This window comes from Pipistrellus kuhlii, unplaced genomic scaffold, assembly GCF_014108245.1.
Source record: "Pipistrellus kuhlii isolate mPipKuh1 unplaced genomic scaffold, mPipKuh1.p scaffold_m20_p_12, whole genome shotgun sequence".
NCBI classification, from domain to species: Eukaryota; Metazoa; Chordata; class Mammalia; order Chiroptera; family Vespertilionidae; genus Pipistrellus; species Pipistrellus kuhlii.
The window spans coordinates 7,991,975-8,007,359 of record NW_023425427.1 but is presented as its reverse complement, the minus strand read 5'-3'; the positions used below and the strand labels follow the sequence as shown (position 1 = coordinate 8,007,359).

Below are 15,385 nucleotides of genomic sequence, written 5' to 3'. Positions count from 1 at the left end.
AATGTGGCCCGCACCGCGCTGTCATCACTGCACTCCACTGCGTTTCCATCACAATGACAGTTTATGACTGTTCAGTAAACCATTCGGCCCGCGATTTAGGCTGGATTTTAGATTTTGGCCCCTTCTCTGATTGAGTTCGACACCCCTAATGTAGAGGAAGGTTCATTGTAGCACTGTTTATAAAGCAAGTAAGGCACTGTCACCAGCGAAATAATCTCTCAGCAGCAGGCTGGCAAAATAACCTGAGGTACATCTGTGAACTGCCTGGCAGCAGTTACAGAGGAGGTGGGACTCCATGTGCTGGGTAGAAAAGTCTCAGCGACACATCACTAAGTGAGAAAAAAAGGGAGCTGAGAAGCAGGACATACATGGTATAATTCCTTTTATGTAAAAAAATAAAGATCCCGCCAGGCCAGTATGGCTCAGTGGTTGAGCGTCAATTTCCAGCCAGGGCACATGCCCAGATTGCAGGTTGATCCCTGGGTGAGGGGAACTATAGGAGACAACCCATCAATGGTTCTCTCTCACTCTCTCTCTCTCTCTCTCTCTCTCTCTCTCTCTCTCTCTCTCTCTCTCTCTCTCTCTCTCTCTCCTCCCTTCCCCTCTCTAAAATCAATAAAAACATTTTTTAAAAGAATAAAAGATCCCTATAGATAATACTTTGGTATATTATGTTTTCCCCCAAGTAGAATATATGCAAAACTTAGAGGAATGCATGGGGGTGTGTAAAGGGGTGAAAAGCTGTTCCTTTTACTTCTTTGTGTATTGTTTGAATTCTCCTATCATGTGTACTTATTAGTTTGATTTACATTTATTGAAATGCTGTATTTATCTGGACTAGTTGTATTTCCTTCTTCCTATCTTTCTTTTTTTAAATATATACTTTTATTGATTTCAGAGAGGAAAGGAGAGGGAGTGATAGAAACATCAATGATGAGAGAGAATCATTGATTGGCTACCTCCCACACGCCCCCTTCTGGGGATTGAGCTTGCAACCCATGCACATGCCCTTGACAGGAATGGAACCTGGGACCCTTCAGTCCCCAGACCGACGCTTTATCCACTGAGCCAAACCAGCTAGGGCTCTTCCTACCTTTCTGATAGCCATGGATACACAGATATCGATACAGATGGTCACTACATATTGGCATCTAAAGGAGACAACGACATGATTGGCAGAAGTCAGGAAAGGCGTTCCACCTCTCTTTGGAATTATGCTCACTTCATGGAGTTTGCATCCTTCGTCATCATCAGAATGCCTAGGACCGTGTTCTCTTTCTCCTCAGGTGCGCCGCAGTGCTTTGCCCTTCCAATGCTCTCAGCTGTGTCCCGTTACACCTAGTCGCATGGTGGCTGTTCTGAGGCCAGCAAGGAGCCGTGGGAGCGCTGCCCATGCTGAGGCCTGGGCCCTGTCTGCTCCTGCCTCCCGCCCACCAGCATCTCCTCCTGGCCTGGCACGTCTTACTGGGACCGGACTACCACTGCCGCTGCCACCGCCTCTTCTTGCCATCTAAGTTTAGGGAGCTAGGTTCTGAGATCTAGAAGCCCCAGGTTTAGAGTCGTCTCTTTTCCTGAGCCCAACACGCTACCTTGAGAGCTTCCCAAACTGCTGCCTCATGTGCAGTAGTCCCTCTTGGATGGAAAGTCCAAGTGGGAGAGACATGTTAGATCATTCAATCCCTCCTTGTTGGATCACTCAATCCCCTGGACACAGACCAGGAGGCTCACGGTATAATTCCTTTTCTGTAAAGAATAAAAGATCCCTCCAGGCCAGAGATTGAAATAAACAAACATACTGGTTCACCAGGCATCGCCAAATGTTTCCACCCAGCCTCGACCTCTTCCAGCTAGGGATTGGCAAATGCTCCCGGGTGTTGTAAGAGGCCTCCAGTGTGGGGGGCAGAGGATCTGACATCAGAGTGTTTTGCATTTTCAACATCTCATTTGTTCTGGGACGTTTTGGCACGTGTGTGGAGCCGGCGAGTGTGCAGAGTTCAGCTAAACAAAACGTGAGCAGCCGAAACATGTCTGTGCTCCTGTGGAGTCAGGTTGTCTGGAAGGCAACTGGTGCTGGCTCCACCCCAGCGCGGGACCTCGAATACTGAGCCCTAGCTGTCCTCGTCCATAAACTCAGAGGGGGTAAAGCCTAAGCCTAGTTAACCTAAGCCTAGTTAAGCTAAGCCTAGTTAAGCCTAATCCTAAACCTAAGCCTAAGCTTAAGCCTAGTTAAGCCTAAGCCTAGTTAAGCTAAGCCTAGTTAAGCCTAAGCCTAGTTAAGCCTAAGCCTAAGCCTAGTTAAGCTAAGCCTAGTTAAGCCAAGCCTAGTTAAGCTAAGCCTAGTTAAGCTAAGCCTAGTTAAGCCTAAGCCTAGTTAAGCTAAGCCTAGTTAAGCCTAAGCCTAAGCCTAGTTAAGTCAAGCCTAGTTAAGCCAAGCCTAGTTAAGCTAAGCCTAATTAAGCCAAGCCTACGCCTAGTTAAGCCAAGCCTAGTTAAGCCAAGCCTAGTTAAGCTAAGCCTAGTTAAGCCTAAGCCTAGTTAAGCTAAGCCTAGTTAAGCTAAGCTTAGTTAAGCCTAAGCCTAAGCCTAGTTAAGCTAAGACTAAGCCTAGTTAAGCTAAGCCTAGTTAAGCTAAGCCTAAGCCTAATTAAGCCAAGCCTAAGCCTAGTTAAGCCAAGCCTAGTTAAGCTAAGCCTAGTTAAGCCTAAGCCTAGTTAAGCTAAGCCTAGTTAAGCTAAGCCTAGTTAAGCCTAAGCCTAAGCCTAGTTAAGCCTAAGCTTAGTTAAGCTAAGCCAAATTAAGCTAAGCCTAGTTAAGCCTCCAAGGGTTCTGACGACTAAGTTTAAAACTGAGGAGGAATCCTTAGCAGATTGCCATTCACATAGCCAGTCTCCAGGAAACTTAGTTGCCATTATTATTATTATTATTATTATTATTATTATTATTATTATCACCAGTAGCCCTGCGTACAAATCTGTGTGCCAGTAGCTCACTGTCACCTTCCTGTAGCTCTCTGCCCACTGCCCTGCCCTCCTGTAGCTCCCCCCACCGTCCCACCCCCACCCCCATAGCTTGCTGCCCTGGCCCCTCCTGTAACTCTCCGCCCCCGCTTGTAGTTCGCTGCCCCATCCTCCTGCAGCTCTGTGATCAATTTGTTCTGTGGTCGGATAATTAGCATATTCCTCTCTTATTATATAGGGTTATTATTTTTACCACCACTATCATTGCTAGTTTTAGGTTCATACACGACAGAATGGACTTTTGGGTAAGGAGTAAATGGCAAAACAAAATCCAAAGAAGTACCTTCATTCATCGAGTCTTTCAATTCCCTCAGATGTGCTTGGTTTCGTTTTTATTGTTCTTCATTTCAACTTGGCAGCAGCACCTTGAGACAGTTCTGTTTCCTTGTTTCATGCTGAGTTCCAATTCCGTTTGACTCTTACTAGCCAAGTGATGTTATCTCTTTATCTCCCTGTGCCTCAGTTTTCTCCTCTGGAAAATGGGAGGGGAATGATGATAGTACCTAACTCAGTGGATTGTTGTAAAGGTAAGTGTGTGATGTGTATCTAATCAGAATGGCGCCTGGCACACACAATAAGCACCACATACATATCTGCCGGCTTTGCTTTGTAGATGAGAAAGTGCATTTGTGACCATCTAGCACGTGAAGTCGTTGCTCTTCTTAACATCCTGGAATCTTAGAGCAAAGCTGGTCCCACCTCATTGCTCACATGGGGAATCTACGGCCCAGGAACAATAGGGGCTCGTCTAAGTCACCCAGGTCTCCTGACCCCTAGTTCAGGGCTCATGTGGCTTCATGGTGGGAATAATGCAATGGGTTACAAGTGATGATATGGCGATTCTGCAGGGGGACTCAGCTATGTTATTTCTAACATTTAGGACTTGCACAGAGTTCTCTACCGTGTTACCTGTACAGAAAGTGCTCAACCTTATCACCATTGTGGGTTATCAAATAATATCAAGGAACAGATCTTACTTTCTTTTTTTAAAAAATATATTTTATTGAGTTTTTACAGAGAGGAAAGAAGAGGGATAGAGAGTCAGAAACATCGATGAGAGAGAAACATCGATCGGCTGCATCCTGCCCACTCCCCACTGGAGATGTGCCCACAGCCAAGGCACAAGCCCTTGACCGGAACTGAACCTGGGACCCTTGAGTCCACACGCCAACACTTTATCCACTGAGCCAAACCGGTTAAGGCAGATCTTACTTTCTCCTTCGTGGTCTTCAGAGAAAAATACTTGGTGTTTGGCAAATAATTTGATGTTATGAATATTAAAGTGAAAATACAGCTATACGTTTAGGCAATTATTTAAATAGTAACACTGTGGGAAGACCTTTAAAACAGATCTCAGATATAACCCACTTGTATCTACAAAAGACTTTCAAACGATCCAGTGCTAGGCATCAGAACTGTTGCTAATAGGCTAGCTATACTAACTGTTCAGTGTAATCAGTAACAATTTTGCATCTAAACTCTATGATGTTTCTTTAGGGTTTAGGTGTTAGAGAATTCGTTCAAAATCCACTGGTGACGTTTGAACTAATCAATGTCTTCTTTTCCTACCTAAAATTATTTATCTTGACTTTGTAATTTGTTACAAACAAAACAAAGCAGGCAGTTCCCTCTTTGACTAATAGATGGTAAGTTTGAGGCCACGTTGAGTAAAAGAGAAGTTACCTAAATGGAAAATGCTGGTCAAAACTAAGCAATGAAGAATGGATAGAATTCTCTACCTCACATTGGGTGTTGTAGGTTGAATGGGTGCATGACTAGGAAGAACAGTGGGATGATAGGAAACCTACTTGTCCTTTTGACCAAGCCTTTTAAGCTGACTCTGGGTTCTGCTCCTTAGTTTTGTGGGATCAGAAAATCACTTGCCAACTTGGCTTTCAGTCCCCTCATCTACAGACCCACGTGCCATTTTATTCCCTTACAGTGGCTGGACATTGCAGGGGACCTACCAAGTATCAGCTCTCCATTTAGGTAACAACGCTGGAAGCCTGAATATAATTAGAATCGTGGTTGGTGACCTTGAAGTCAGAGCCAGGAGAAACTTGTAGTATCTAATGGCGTTGAGCTCAGATAACTGATCTCTCATAAGGTTGTGTCTACTAAGCAAACTCAATATTCAAGGTAGCCGGGCAGGCACTTGGCAAAACTGAGTGGGTACCTCCATGATCATTTTATGCTCAATCACTCAGCTTCTCGGTTTTCAGACAGACCACCCTCCTCTTCTGTGCTCAGCTATATCAGTAGCATGGGCTCTGCAGCAGCATTAAACAGGTAGTTATAATCCAACCATGTCTGCGAGGACATTCTGACTCCTTAATAGAAAAAGCTCATCGGGTCCCCATTTGCAGGTGGATTTTCCCATAATGTAATTCTCAGAATGTCACCTTACTTCGTAGCATAACCTATAGAAAGCCTGCCACGCTGGCGATCCGATTTCAGCATAACATCATGTTCAAAGAATCGTTGTCTAGAAGGCAAAAGTCCACTGAGAACAGCAGACAGGGTTGATTTTAGAAGCCACAACAAAACATCTTAAGTTCTCTCTTCATGGTTTTCCAGTCTTAATATCTCAGCCCCTTTATTTTTAAACTCTTGAATTTTAAAAACTGTTAACCAAGCCCTTTTGGTTCTTTTTTTGTTAATCCTCACCTGAAGATACTTTTCCATTTATTTTATTTTTTTATTTTTTAGAGAGACAGTGGAAGGAAGGGGGAAAGACGGAGAGAGAGAAACATCCATGTGAGAGAGACACATCGATTGGTTGCCTCCTGCACACACCCCAACTAGAACCGGGAACACTCCTGCAACTGAGGTACGTCTCCTTGACCGGAATTGAGCCCAGACCCTTCAGTTCACAGGCCAGCACTCTATCCACTGAGCCAAATCGGCAAGGGCTGGTTCTTTTTTCTTCATCCCTTCTCTCCTTTTCTCAGTCTTTGATCTCCCCCCTGCCTCCTACTTCCCATATCCCTCGTTCCCTTTCCAAGTGCAGGCTATTTGAGAGTCTGGATCGTGCATTTTTCCCAGCACTCTACCCCTTTCTCTGATTCTGCATTGTGACATCCAGAGACCGGCTGGCCCATGGGAGGTGGAAGGTCACACAGGTCCCTTTGGCTCACAGGGGGAGGTGTCAGAGCAAAACTCTCTTTATCTAGAACGTAACATTTAACGTGTTTTCTTTCCCCTCTCATCTAAATGAAGGCAACTGAGCTGTGAGTGGGTCTTCTGGTTCTTCCCACTGCTGTGCTCCGGGCTCTAGGCACCAGCTCAAGTCAGAGTGGCCTCCACAGAGGAAAGGAAACTGGCTCTCTGCCTCGCTCTGGCCAGGCCACTCCACCTCTTCCTCTTCTCCAGGTTCCTCAGAGGCTCCACTGGGACCCTCCCCAGTCTCCCCTTGCATTTCCCAACGCCTGGGTCTCAGCACAGCGGGCAGGAGAGAACAGGGCTTCTGTCTGAAGCACACAGAAGTGGACATAGACTGCTTAACTACCTTTTTGGTTTGTTTTTAAAGAATATTCAATGATACAAAAAAAAAAATTTGAATATATTTAAAATCAGCCGAAACCAGTTTGGCTCAGTGGATAGCGCGTCAGCCTTCGGACTGAAAGGTCCCAGGTTTAATTCTGGTCAAGGGCATGTACCTTGGTTGCAGGCATATCCCTAGTAGGGGGTGTGCAAGAGGCAGCTGACCAATGATTCTCATCGATGTTTCTAACTTTATCCCTCTCTCTTCCTCTCTGTAAAAAATTCAATAAAATATATATTTAAAGTAAATAAATAATAAATAAAATCAGTATATACCCAATGTAGAATAACAACTTTGTAAAAGAGAAATGCGTTGGCAGCTGTATTCACAGGAAAACCAGAAGGAAATACACCAGAAGAATCAAGGTGATGGATGGCTACGTTTAATACCTGTCGTCCCATCGCACTTAGGAACCAGCTTTGAACAGAGTGAGCGCCATTCTCTGCAGGTACTCCCGACTGTGCTGAGAGTTTGCAGTTTCACAGTGTCGCAGTACTCCCAGAAAATACTTGCCAGGAAAATACATAATTTACAGGACGGCAACGAAAGTGGCTTGCTGGGCCTCCCAGGGAGTGGAGGGGTCTGGACGTCTTCCTAATGGGTTGATATTACTTCATTTCCGACGTCCCACGAGGCACATTTTCCCTGAACGGTTTGCTACTGTAAGCTCATTACACTTTCCCTGGAATTTCCACTTCCCCCAGATCTTCTCCCCGGGATGGGTTTCCCAGGATTCTTTCTCAGAATCAGCTTTTTCAACAGTTTCCTCATAGGCATAGCAATCATGGTCTATTTCATATGGACTAATGTCTTCAACAGAAAGACATTTCTGGTTTTGTAGACTGACGGCTCATGTGTTTTCAATGATACATTTTACTGCCAATGAAATCATGAGGGCAGACTCATAATGCATTTAAGTGAGACAACGGACAAACAGAAACATGATCAGGAGAGCAAGTATCTTGTTCAGAGGGACGTATGGAGCATCTATCCCGTGTCTTCATCATGCAACACTCCAGGCTTTGGACATGCATCAGCCAACATCCTTGTCCTCGAGAAGCCTGTAGTTTGGAAGAAGAAGAAGAAGATGTGCAAACAGTTAAGTGTATAAAGGGTTAAAGTGCTCCAGGTGCTGGTGTAGAAAGATCCACAGCCTTGGAATGGATGAAAGAGGGAGGGAGTGATGAGTTCTGTTTGGAGGAAGCAGAAGAGGTGTCTGTATTTGCCAAGGCTCTTTGAGTTGCAAGTGACAGAAACACCACTCAAACTAACGTAAGCAAAGGGGAGATTTGTTATTGTATATCGTTTAGGAAGTTCAGAGATGGCTCTGGCTTTATGAGTAACCAGATCTGGAACTCAGACAATGTCATTAGAATCCGTCTCTCTGTCTTTCAGCTCTGCTTTTTTTTGCAAGCTGACCTTTCTCCAATGCAGATGCATCTCTTCTGTGTGGCTTGGAAAAATTGCCTCAGATGTTCTTTATCCCAGCTTATCCTTAGTGGAAAGGGAGACTTTTTCCTCATAGTATTCATGTGTCTTCCCCTAGAAATGTCTCTTATTGGTCCTGCTTGGGTCCTTTAGCCACATTTTGACCAATCTCTATTGCAATGAGATAAACAGTATGGTTGGCACAACCTGTGTCACATGCAAGTCCTCATCAAGAGATGAGCTGGGCTACGTGTGACTAACTATGGCTGGCATTCCCACCATGCCACCGACAGTGGGGGTAGATGGATTCTCTGAGAGAAGGAAGGCTGAGCAGATGACCAGTCTAGCTTCATTGATATTTAAGCTATGTTGTCAACAAAGAAGAATTTTTTTTTTTTTCAGATGAAGCCGTGAGGGAAATCTATTTTCCTTAGAGGAAGCAGTTAAGAACCAAACCAGGAAAGCATGAACTGGCTTTGTAGATCAGGAAACTACAATGGTTTGTTGAGGTTGGAGCATATGGTTTGGGGGTGTCATGGCTTGAGATGAAGGTGAAAGATAGAGAGGGGCCTCATAGGCTAGGCTAAAGAACTTGCTCTTTTCTCTGCTTGCAATGGGAGACATTCAGGGGTTTTAGGCAAAGCTTGGTCACAGTCAGATTTCCATTTTAGAATATCACTCTGACAGCAATACAGAGGATGACTCGCTCAGAGCTAATACCCAGGAGCAAGAAGACTAGTGAGAAACCCCTGCAATTCTTCTTCGTTGACAACATCCAGATGGAAATGAGGTATACGCAGTTAAGGACTACAGATAACTCGAGACACTAATGTAGACGAGTCTACATGTGTAGGTGGGGAGATAAATGTGAGAATATTGAAGTAGTAATAAAGGATATGGTAAGGAAGCAGAAGATGTGGAAAAAGACAAGCAAAATCAAAGGACTTGATCTTTTACGAAAGGGAAGTTCCTAGGACAACTAAGATTCCTGACTTGAATAGTCATCACTGAGATGAGGAATACAGAAGGAGCAGGTGTGAGAGTAGGGGAGGAGGGATGGCTGAGATGATGACCCCAAGGATTGAGTTTGAGGGACTGGATATGAACAGTTGGGAGTTGGATGTGGGGGTCTGGAGGTCAAAGGAGAGATTGAGGTTGAAAATGTAGATCTGAAAGTTATCACTTATGTAGGTTGTATAGATGATGAGAGTAAAGGAAATCATGTAGGCTGATGTCCAAAGATCAGTGGTTTGTTTGGGCATTCATTGGGAAGGGGAAACCTGGGAAGTAGCAGACTAATTAGCTGAGAAGCACAGCTCAGACCTCAGGAGTGCAAGCAAGCAAGTACCTGGCTTGAACTTGCCATACTTTAGTTTAGTACATCTCTAATTCATGAGTGCACATCTTACATCTTATATGGTTAGGAGTGACTTCAGGACCTAACTCCATCACCATGGAATGGGACTCGACTAATGGAATAATTCTGTAACAGCCATAGATGGGGCCAAGTTCAGGGACCGAGTCCAGGGTTCTCCTCTGACAAATGTGAATGTGCTGATGCTGATATCTGGTTGCATATGTTAACAACTGGCTCTTTTCAAGCTTTAACTCAATAAGGAGTTTCCCCATGGAAAATACGAATCCAGCACAGAGGGGAAATACTGTTTTCCCACTATTGCCGGTTCCTACACCAGCACTCTCTGGTCTGTGTGGCTCAAAGCCAAGACATGCCCTTGCCTCTTCCCCTAGATCTGTTTAGTCCCGAGTCTGATAAATTATGGTTATTATATTCTGATTGAAACAGCCTAAGCTAGTGTGAGCTTGTTTGTCTACCCATTCCCACCACATTCTGGGTGAATGTAGCATCCTTCTAAGACATTTAATGATATTTTCATCCACAGGTCAGAAAATTCTGACCATAGGCTCAATCTGGCCTACCATCTGTGTTTGTAAATAAAGATTTATTTTTTAGAACACAGCCTACACATTCATTTATATATTGTCTAAGGCTGTTTCACATGGCAATGGCAGCATTGAGTTGTTGCAATAGACACCGTTTTTCCTGCAAAACCTAACATATTTACTGTTTGGCCCTTTAAAGGAAAAGTATCCCAACCCCTATTAATCCATCCTATACACCAGTGCCAGATTCATGTTCAAAAAATGTCATTTCACTATATCACTCTCTAGCTTAGAACCCTACAATGCATTAATTGGCCATACACTAAAGTTCCAACTTGCTGTCCTGACATCCAAGGCCCTCAGTGATCTAGTCCCGGCCAGACTTTTGAATCATTCCTCTCTACTTCTAAAGGCAAACCTGACTTCCCACTTATATTTCCTTGTTCATTGTCCCTGGAATCTGAAGTGCATTTCTGCCCTCATTTGCACTGTTCTCTTTGCCTGGAATACACCTCCCATTAATCTGTATCTACCTAATTCCTACCTATTCTTTAAAAACTAACTTAAATCTGCAGCTTTCATGATTATATATGTTCCCAGTGGCCATCAGTGAATCAACTACTCAAGATATAAAGATTCGCTACCCAAAACATCTGGTAATATGTGTTCTGTTCAAGACATGAGTCACCAATATGATGGTGGGCAACGGTGGAGTGAGCACTTTCTTGTGGATAGCTTAGGAAAGGTTTGCAAATGACCAAGTAATTAGAACATTGTCTTAGTCCATACTGTAGACTGGGTAGTTTATCAACAACAGACATTTATTCTTCACAGCTCTGGAGGATGGGAAGTCCAAGATCAAGGTCTAGCAGATTCAGTCTCTGGTTGGGGCTGGCTTCCAGGTTCACAGGCGGTGTCTTTTTGCTGTGTCTCCACAGGGAGCAAGGCGCCAAAGAACTCACTGAGGTCTCTTTTAGAAGAGCACTAATTAGCTTCATGCTCATGACCTAATCACCTCCCAAAGGCCCCACCTCCTAATATTATCAGATTGGGATTTGGGTTTCAACATATGAATTTTTGGGAGGATACAAATATTCAGTCTGTAACAAACACACAACCTTCAACAAACACTTATGGGATTATTGAGTCATCAGCATCTTGTATTCTTGACATACTATATCTTGGCTCTGTATTTAAATGTAGGACCATCCATATCCCGATAGTCAATGAGAATGAATGATAAAAGTCCAGTAAACCTGCTCTGGAGGAATCCTAGACTGTAGGGACAGTGGCTGGTCCTGGAGGTCCTTGCTTTTTCATGTGGTAACTCTGAGTGGCTGGGCAGGTGAACTTTCCTCACCCAGCCTCACTTTTCTTGCCTACTGTCATATATTGCGTGTTCTTGGATATATACCCTGGGGTTAAACAGCATCAATGATGCACCATTGATTAGATTTTTTTTGGTAAATAGTAAGTTTCAAAAATATTCTTGGGCCTCACAGTGTCTCTGAATTGGATATGTCCCAGAAATATTACAAGATATTTCTTAAGATCTGGGCATTGCACCGGGAACTTGGTTATAACAAGTTATTACTATGTGGATTTGAATAGCAGTGGTGTGAGCACATACCCAGAAACATAGCAACTACATAAAATAAAAGCTTCTGTTAACACAGAGAACAGCAGCCAGCCTTCTCCATTATTATCTTCTCCAGGATTTGGCTGTCGTGTTGTAAGATGCCATTTTGTCTGGTCTAACAGGCGTCTCCCTGCATATGTGAGTAAGGCAAAATAATTTAGGGCAGTATCTGTCTTGGCACATTGGAAGGAAAACATGGGACAAATAAGCTAGCATAAGGGAAAGCCTTTCTGTTCTTAAATTAATCACATCCATGTGCTGTTTATTTTTTTTTTAATTTTCAGTTACATTGGACATACAATATTATATTAGTTTCAGATGTACAACTTAATGACTAGGCCTTTCTATAACTTATGAAGTGATCACTGTACTCATCTGAAACCATACATAGTTGTTGCAATATTATTGGCTATATTCCCTGTGCTGTACTTGACCTGACTACTTTTGTAACTGACAGTTTGCACATCTTAATCCTTTCCTTTTTCACCCACTGCTTCCCAACCTCCCCTCTCTTCTGGCAACTGTCAAAGCAGTCTCTGTATCTATATGTCTGTTTCTGTTCTGTTTGTCCATTTGTTTTGTTTCTCAGATTCCACATATAAGTGAAATCCTACGGTATTTGTCTTAGTCTGACTTATTTTACTTAGCACAATATCCTTTAGGTCCATCACAAATGTCAGGATTTCATTCTTTTTATGGCTGAATAATATTCCAATATATCTTCTTTACCCATTTGTCTACGAATAGATATTTCGGTTGCTTCCATATCTTAACTATTACAAATAATGCTGCAATGAACATGGGGATGCAGATGAATTTTTGAATTAGTGTTTTGTGTTTCTTGGATAAATGCCCAGTCACATGATGATTATTGGTTACATTTGCAGAGTATGGAGAAGAAAAGTCTTAAGTGTGCACTCCAATAGAAAGGGTATGCTGTGAATACAAGGGAAATACACCCCTAAAATAAACCCAATTTTTAGGCTTTCCTTAAAAGTAGTATGTGCCAATAAGAATAATAGCAAATAACACTTATTGAGTGTTTACTATGTGCCAGGCATTGTTCTAAGTCCTTTACATGTATTATCTCACTTAACACATGCCTCAACCATATGCTTTGGGTGCTATTATTGTCTCTTCTTTATGTAAGAGAAGACTTAGACCTAGGAGGTAAAAGGACTTGCCAGAGGTGAGCAAATTGTTTGCAAATGGTAGAGCCAGGAGTTGGATGCAGGCAGACCAACCCCAGAGTTCATATTTATCAGAACCTCCGCGAGCCCCACCCACATGAGATGCCCCCGCCCCCACAAGGCTAGTTTAAGAAAGAGCTCACACCTAGTTTGCACCATTGGGTTAAGTCCAATGGGATGATTTGTCCTACGACATTTGAAATTACCTGGTATGATAAGTGTATATGATTTCGATCAAAGAACTCTACCCTAGAACTCCCACTGTGGTTTTTTTTCTATCCTATTTGCAGTTTATAACAGCCTCTGTGTTTTTTATCAAGATATTTTAATTCTTTGTCTCCAAATTAACACTGCTCAGAACATGAGTGTGAGTGTGTGTGTGTGTGTGTGTGTGTGTGTCTAGAAGCCACCTTTTCTCCTGGATTAAATTGTTACAGCTTGGCTGAGGGAGGAGAATTGCTCCCACTCACCGAGCCCACAGCAGACATGTTCGGGGAAGGCTGCTATTTGCAGCACACCCAGCGACGGAGGGGCAGGTGACCGTGCGTGTATGCCCAGCCAGCATCTCTGCAAGTGTCTGTACAGATGTGCGCTGCTGCTGCTGCTGCTGCTGCTGCTGCTGCTGCTGTTGCCTGCCTTCCAGTTTCCTGGAGCCAACACCCACCCTCTCTCACAGCCTCTCTCTCTCTCTTTATTTTCAAGGAGAAAAGAAAGAGGCAGACTGAAATAGAAGGCAAGCGACAAGAGCTCGACGAGCAGATACTTCTGCTGCAGCACTGCAAGGTAAGCGGCCGAGCCACGAGCCCCTTCCCTGATTAGACACGCCACTCGCCCCGCAGAGAGCTGGGCAGAGCCGCCTCCGGCGGGCGGCATCAAGGCGCTGCCGCTGGCTGAACGAGCTCTCTTTCATTCAGCCAGGAAACCATCACTGGGCTCTTCCTGGGAATTTCTCCAAGCCACGGCATTGTGACAGCATCCCCGGGTCTGAAAGCAGGATGCGATGAGAGCGTGCCTGTGGACAGGTTGGGGGAGTGTGCCTGTGCAATGCGGCGGTTATATATAGAAGCCGGGAGAGAATTTCCCCAGGGCGGCCGAGGGCGTGCGCCGGGCTGTGTCTCCGGTGCACAGGTGCTAAGTGTGTTTGTTCAAGGTTCTCAGAGATATCTTTAACAGAATGCTCTTTAAAAAAAAAAAATATATATATATATATATATATATATATATATTTAAATATTAGCAACTTTCCTTCTTGCTGTGGAGAAAAGGAAGATAACAGCAGAGTGCTGAGCAGCCCAGTGAATTTCAGATTATTCATTTCCCCAACCCCCTACTTTAGCAATTTGGAAAGTGTTCTATTAAAACAGGCAGTTGGTCAAACGACAGCATTTGAATGATTTGACTTGGTTGGGTCTCCATGGCACGGAGGTAGAGAGGGGTGTGGGGTGGGAAGGGAGCAGGCGCTGTTTACTTATTTCTTTTTCTTAAAGACACCATGCACTTAAGCATCATAATTGATTGCCGCCCAGGAGAAAGCTCTGTCACTGTCACAGGCTCCCTGCTTGCCGGATGTTGCTCTCTGCAGGCTCAGGGGCAGGCTCGGGGCAGTGTGAGCACCTTCCCGGCCGGCCGGCCGGCACCTGCCGCTGGCCCACCCTGCGCAGGGCTTCCGGAGGCAGCGCTCCTGCCACCTCTTTGCACGTGCAGAGCCGCAGCGCTGGGAGGGCTGCTCGGGAGGGTGGGGCTGCCTGGCAGGGGGTCACTAGCTCCGGATCCTTTGAGGAATGTTCATGGTGGGAGGACCTTCATGGTGGCATGTCTCATTCTTCTCTGGAAGACAGGGTGGAGCTAAATGAGTCCTCAGAATGTAAATCCTCAGCAAGCCGGCTGCTGATCTCAAATAGCAACACGACCTAAATCTGCTTCCTGTACTCACCGGCTGCCATTAGCTGTAAGCAGAGGGATGAGTTGAAAAGGAGGAAAAGCAGCGTGATACCGAGGACAGTGCCCCTTTCTCTCTGCTCGTCCTGTACACCCACGTATGGACCTTCCTTTGTAGGAGCTTGCAGTATGTCCCATATGCTGTTGCTCCTTCCTTCGAATATTCCTGGGGGAGGATGGAGGGCTAAAGTTAGCCTCCTCTCCTGACAGAGAGGAGGGCTGAGGAACGCTTAATAGAACCAGGTGAATTGTTCAAGGTCACTCTGGACAGAGCTGGGTCTCTGGCTCAGTGTACAGTCAACTCCTTATTTAAAAAAATGCAAAATATACTAAAATCTATAGAATTTTTGGTTAAAGATGAACTTGTTAATTAGAGGACAGAAAGATGAGAGGCTGTGTTGTTTTTTTTTACTAGACAGCCAGCCTCTCTCCTTTTTAAGGTCAATGTGATTTTTTTTGTTTTTCGGGTTTTTTTTGCCTTTGCATTCTTTGAATCGGAAGTCAGACAATCTGCATATGTGAGAATATCAAATTTCTTTTGTCCAACTTATCATCATCATCATTCTGGAATAATGATCCAACGACTCATTTATTACTAACGTCCAGCACAGTGTGACAACATTCTCTTTCTTCCCTCCCTCCCTCCATCCATCCATGTCCCTATCTGTCCATGTTTCCATTCATCCATCCATCCAATCAACAGAAACAGCAGTTAAAATGACTTACT

General features: G+C 44.3%; 1 protein-coding gene across 8 annotated transcripts in view; it reads left to right on the top strand.

The window, feature by feature from the left end:
* PALM2AKAP2 (PALM2 and AKAP2 fusion) overlaps positions 1–15,385 on the top strand; it is a 259,879-nt gene that overhangs the window by 46,561 nt on the left and 197,933 nt on the right. For all 8 annotated transcript variants that reach the window (XM_036433054.2, XM_036433053.2, XM_036433052.2 and 5 more), the window contains exon 2: positions 13,423–13,503. In XM_036433054.2, coding sequence (XP_036288947.1) covers positions 13,423–13,503 — 81 coding nt within the window. The remainder of the gene's footprint in view (positions 1–13,422; positions 13,504–15,385) is intronic.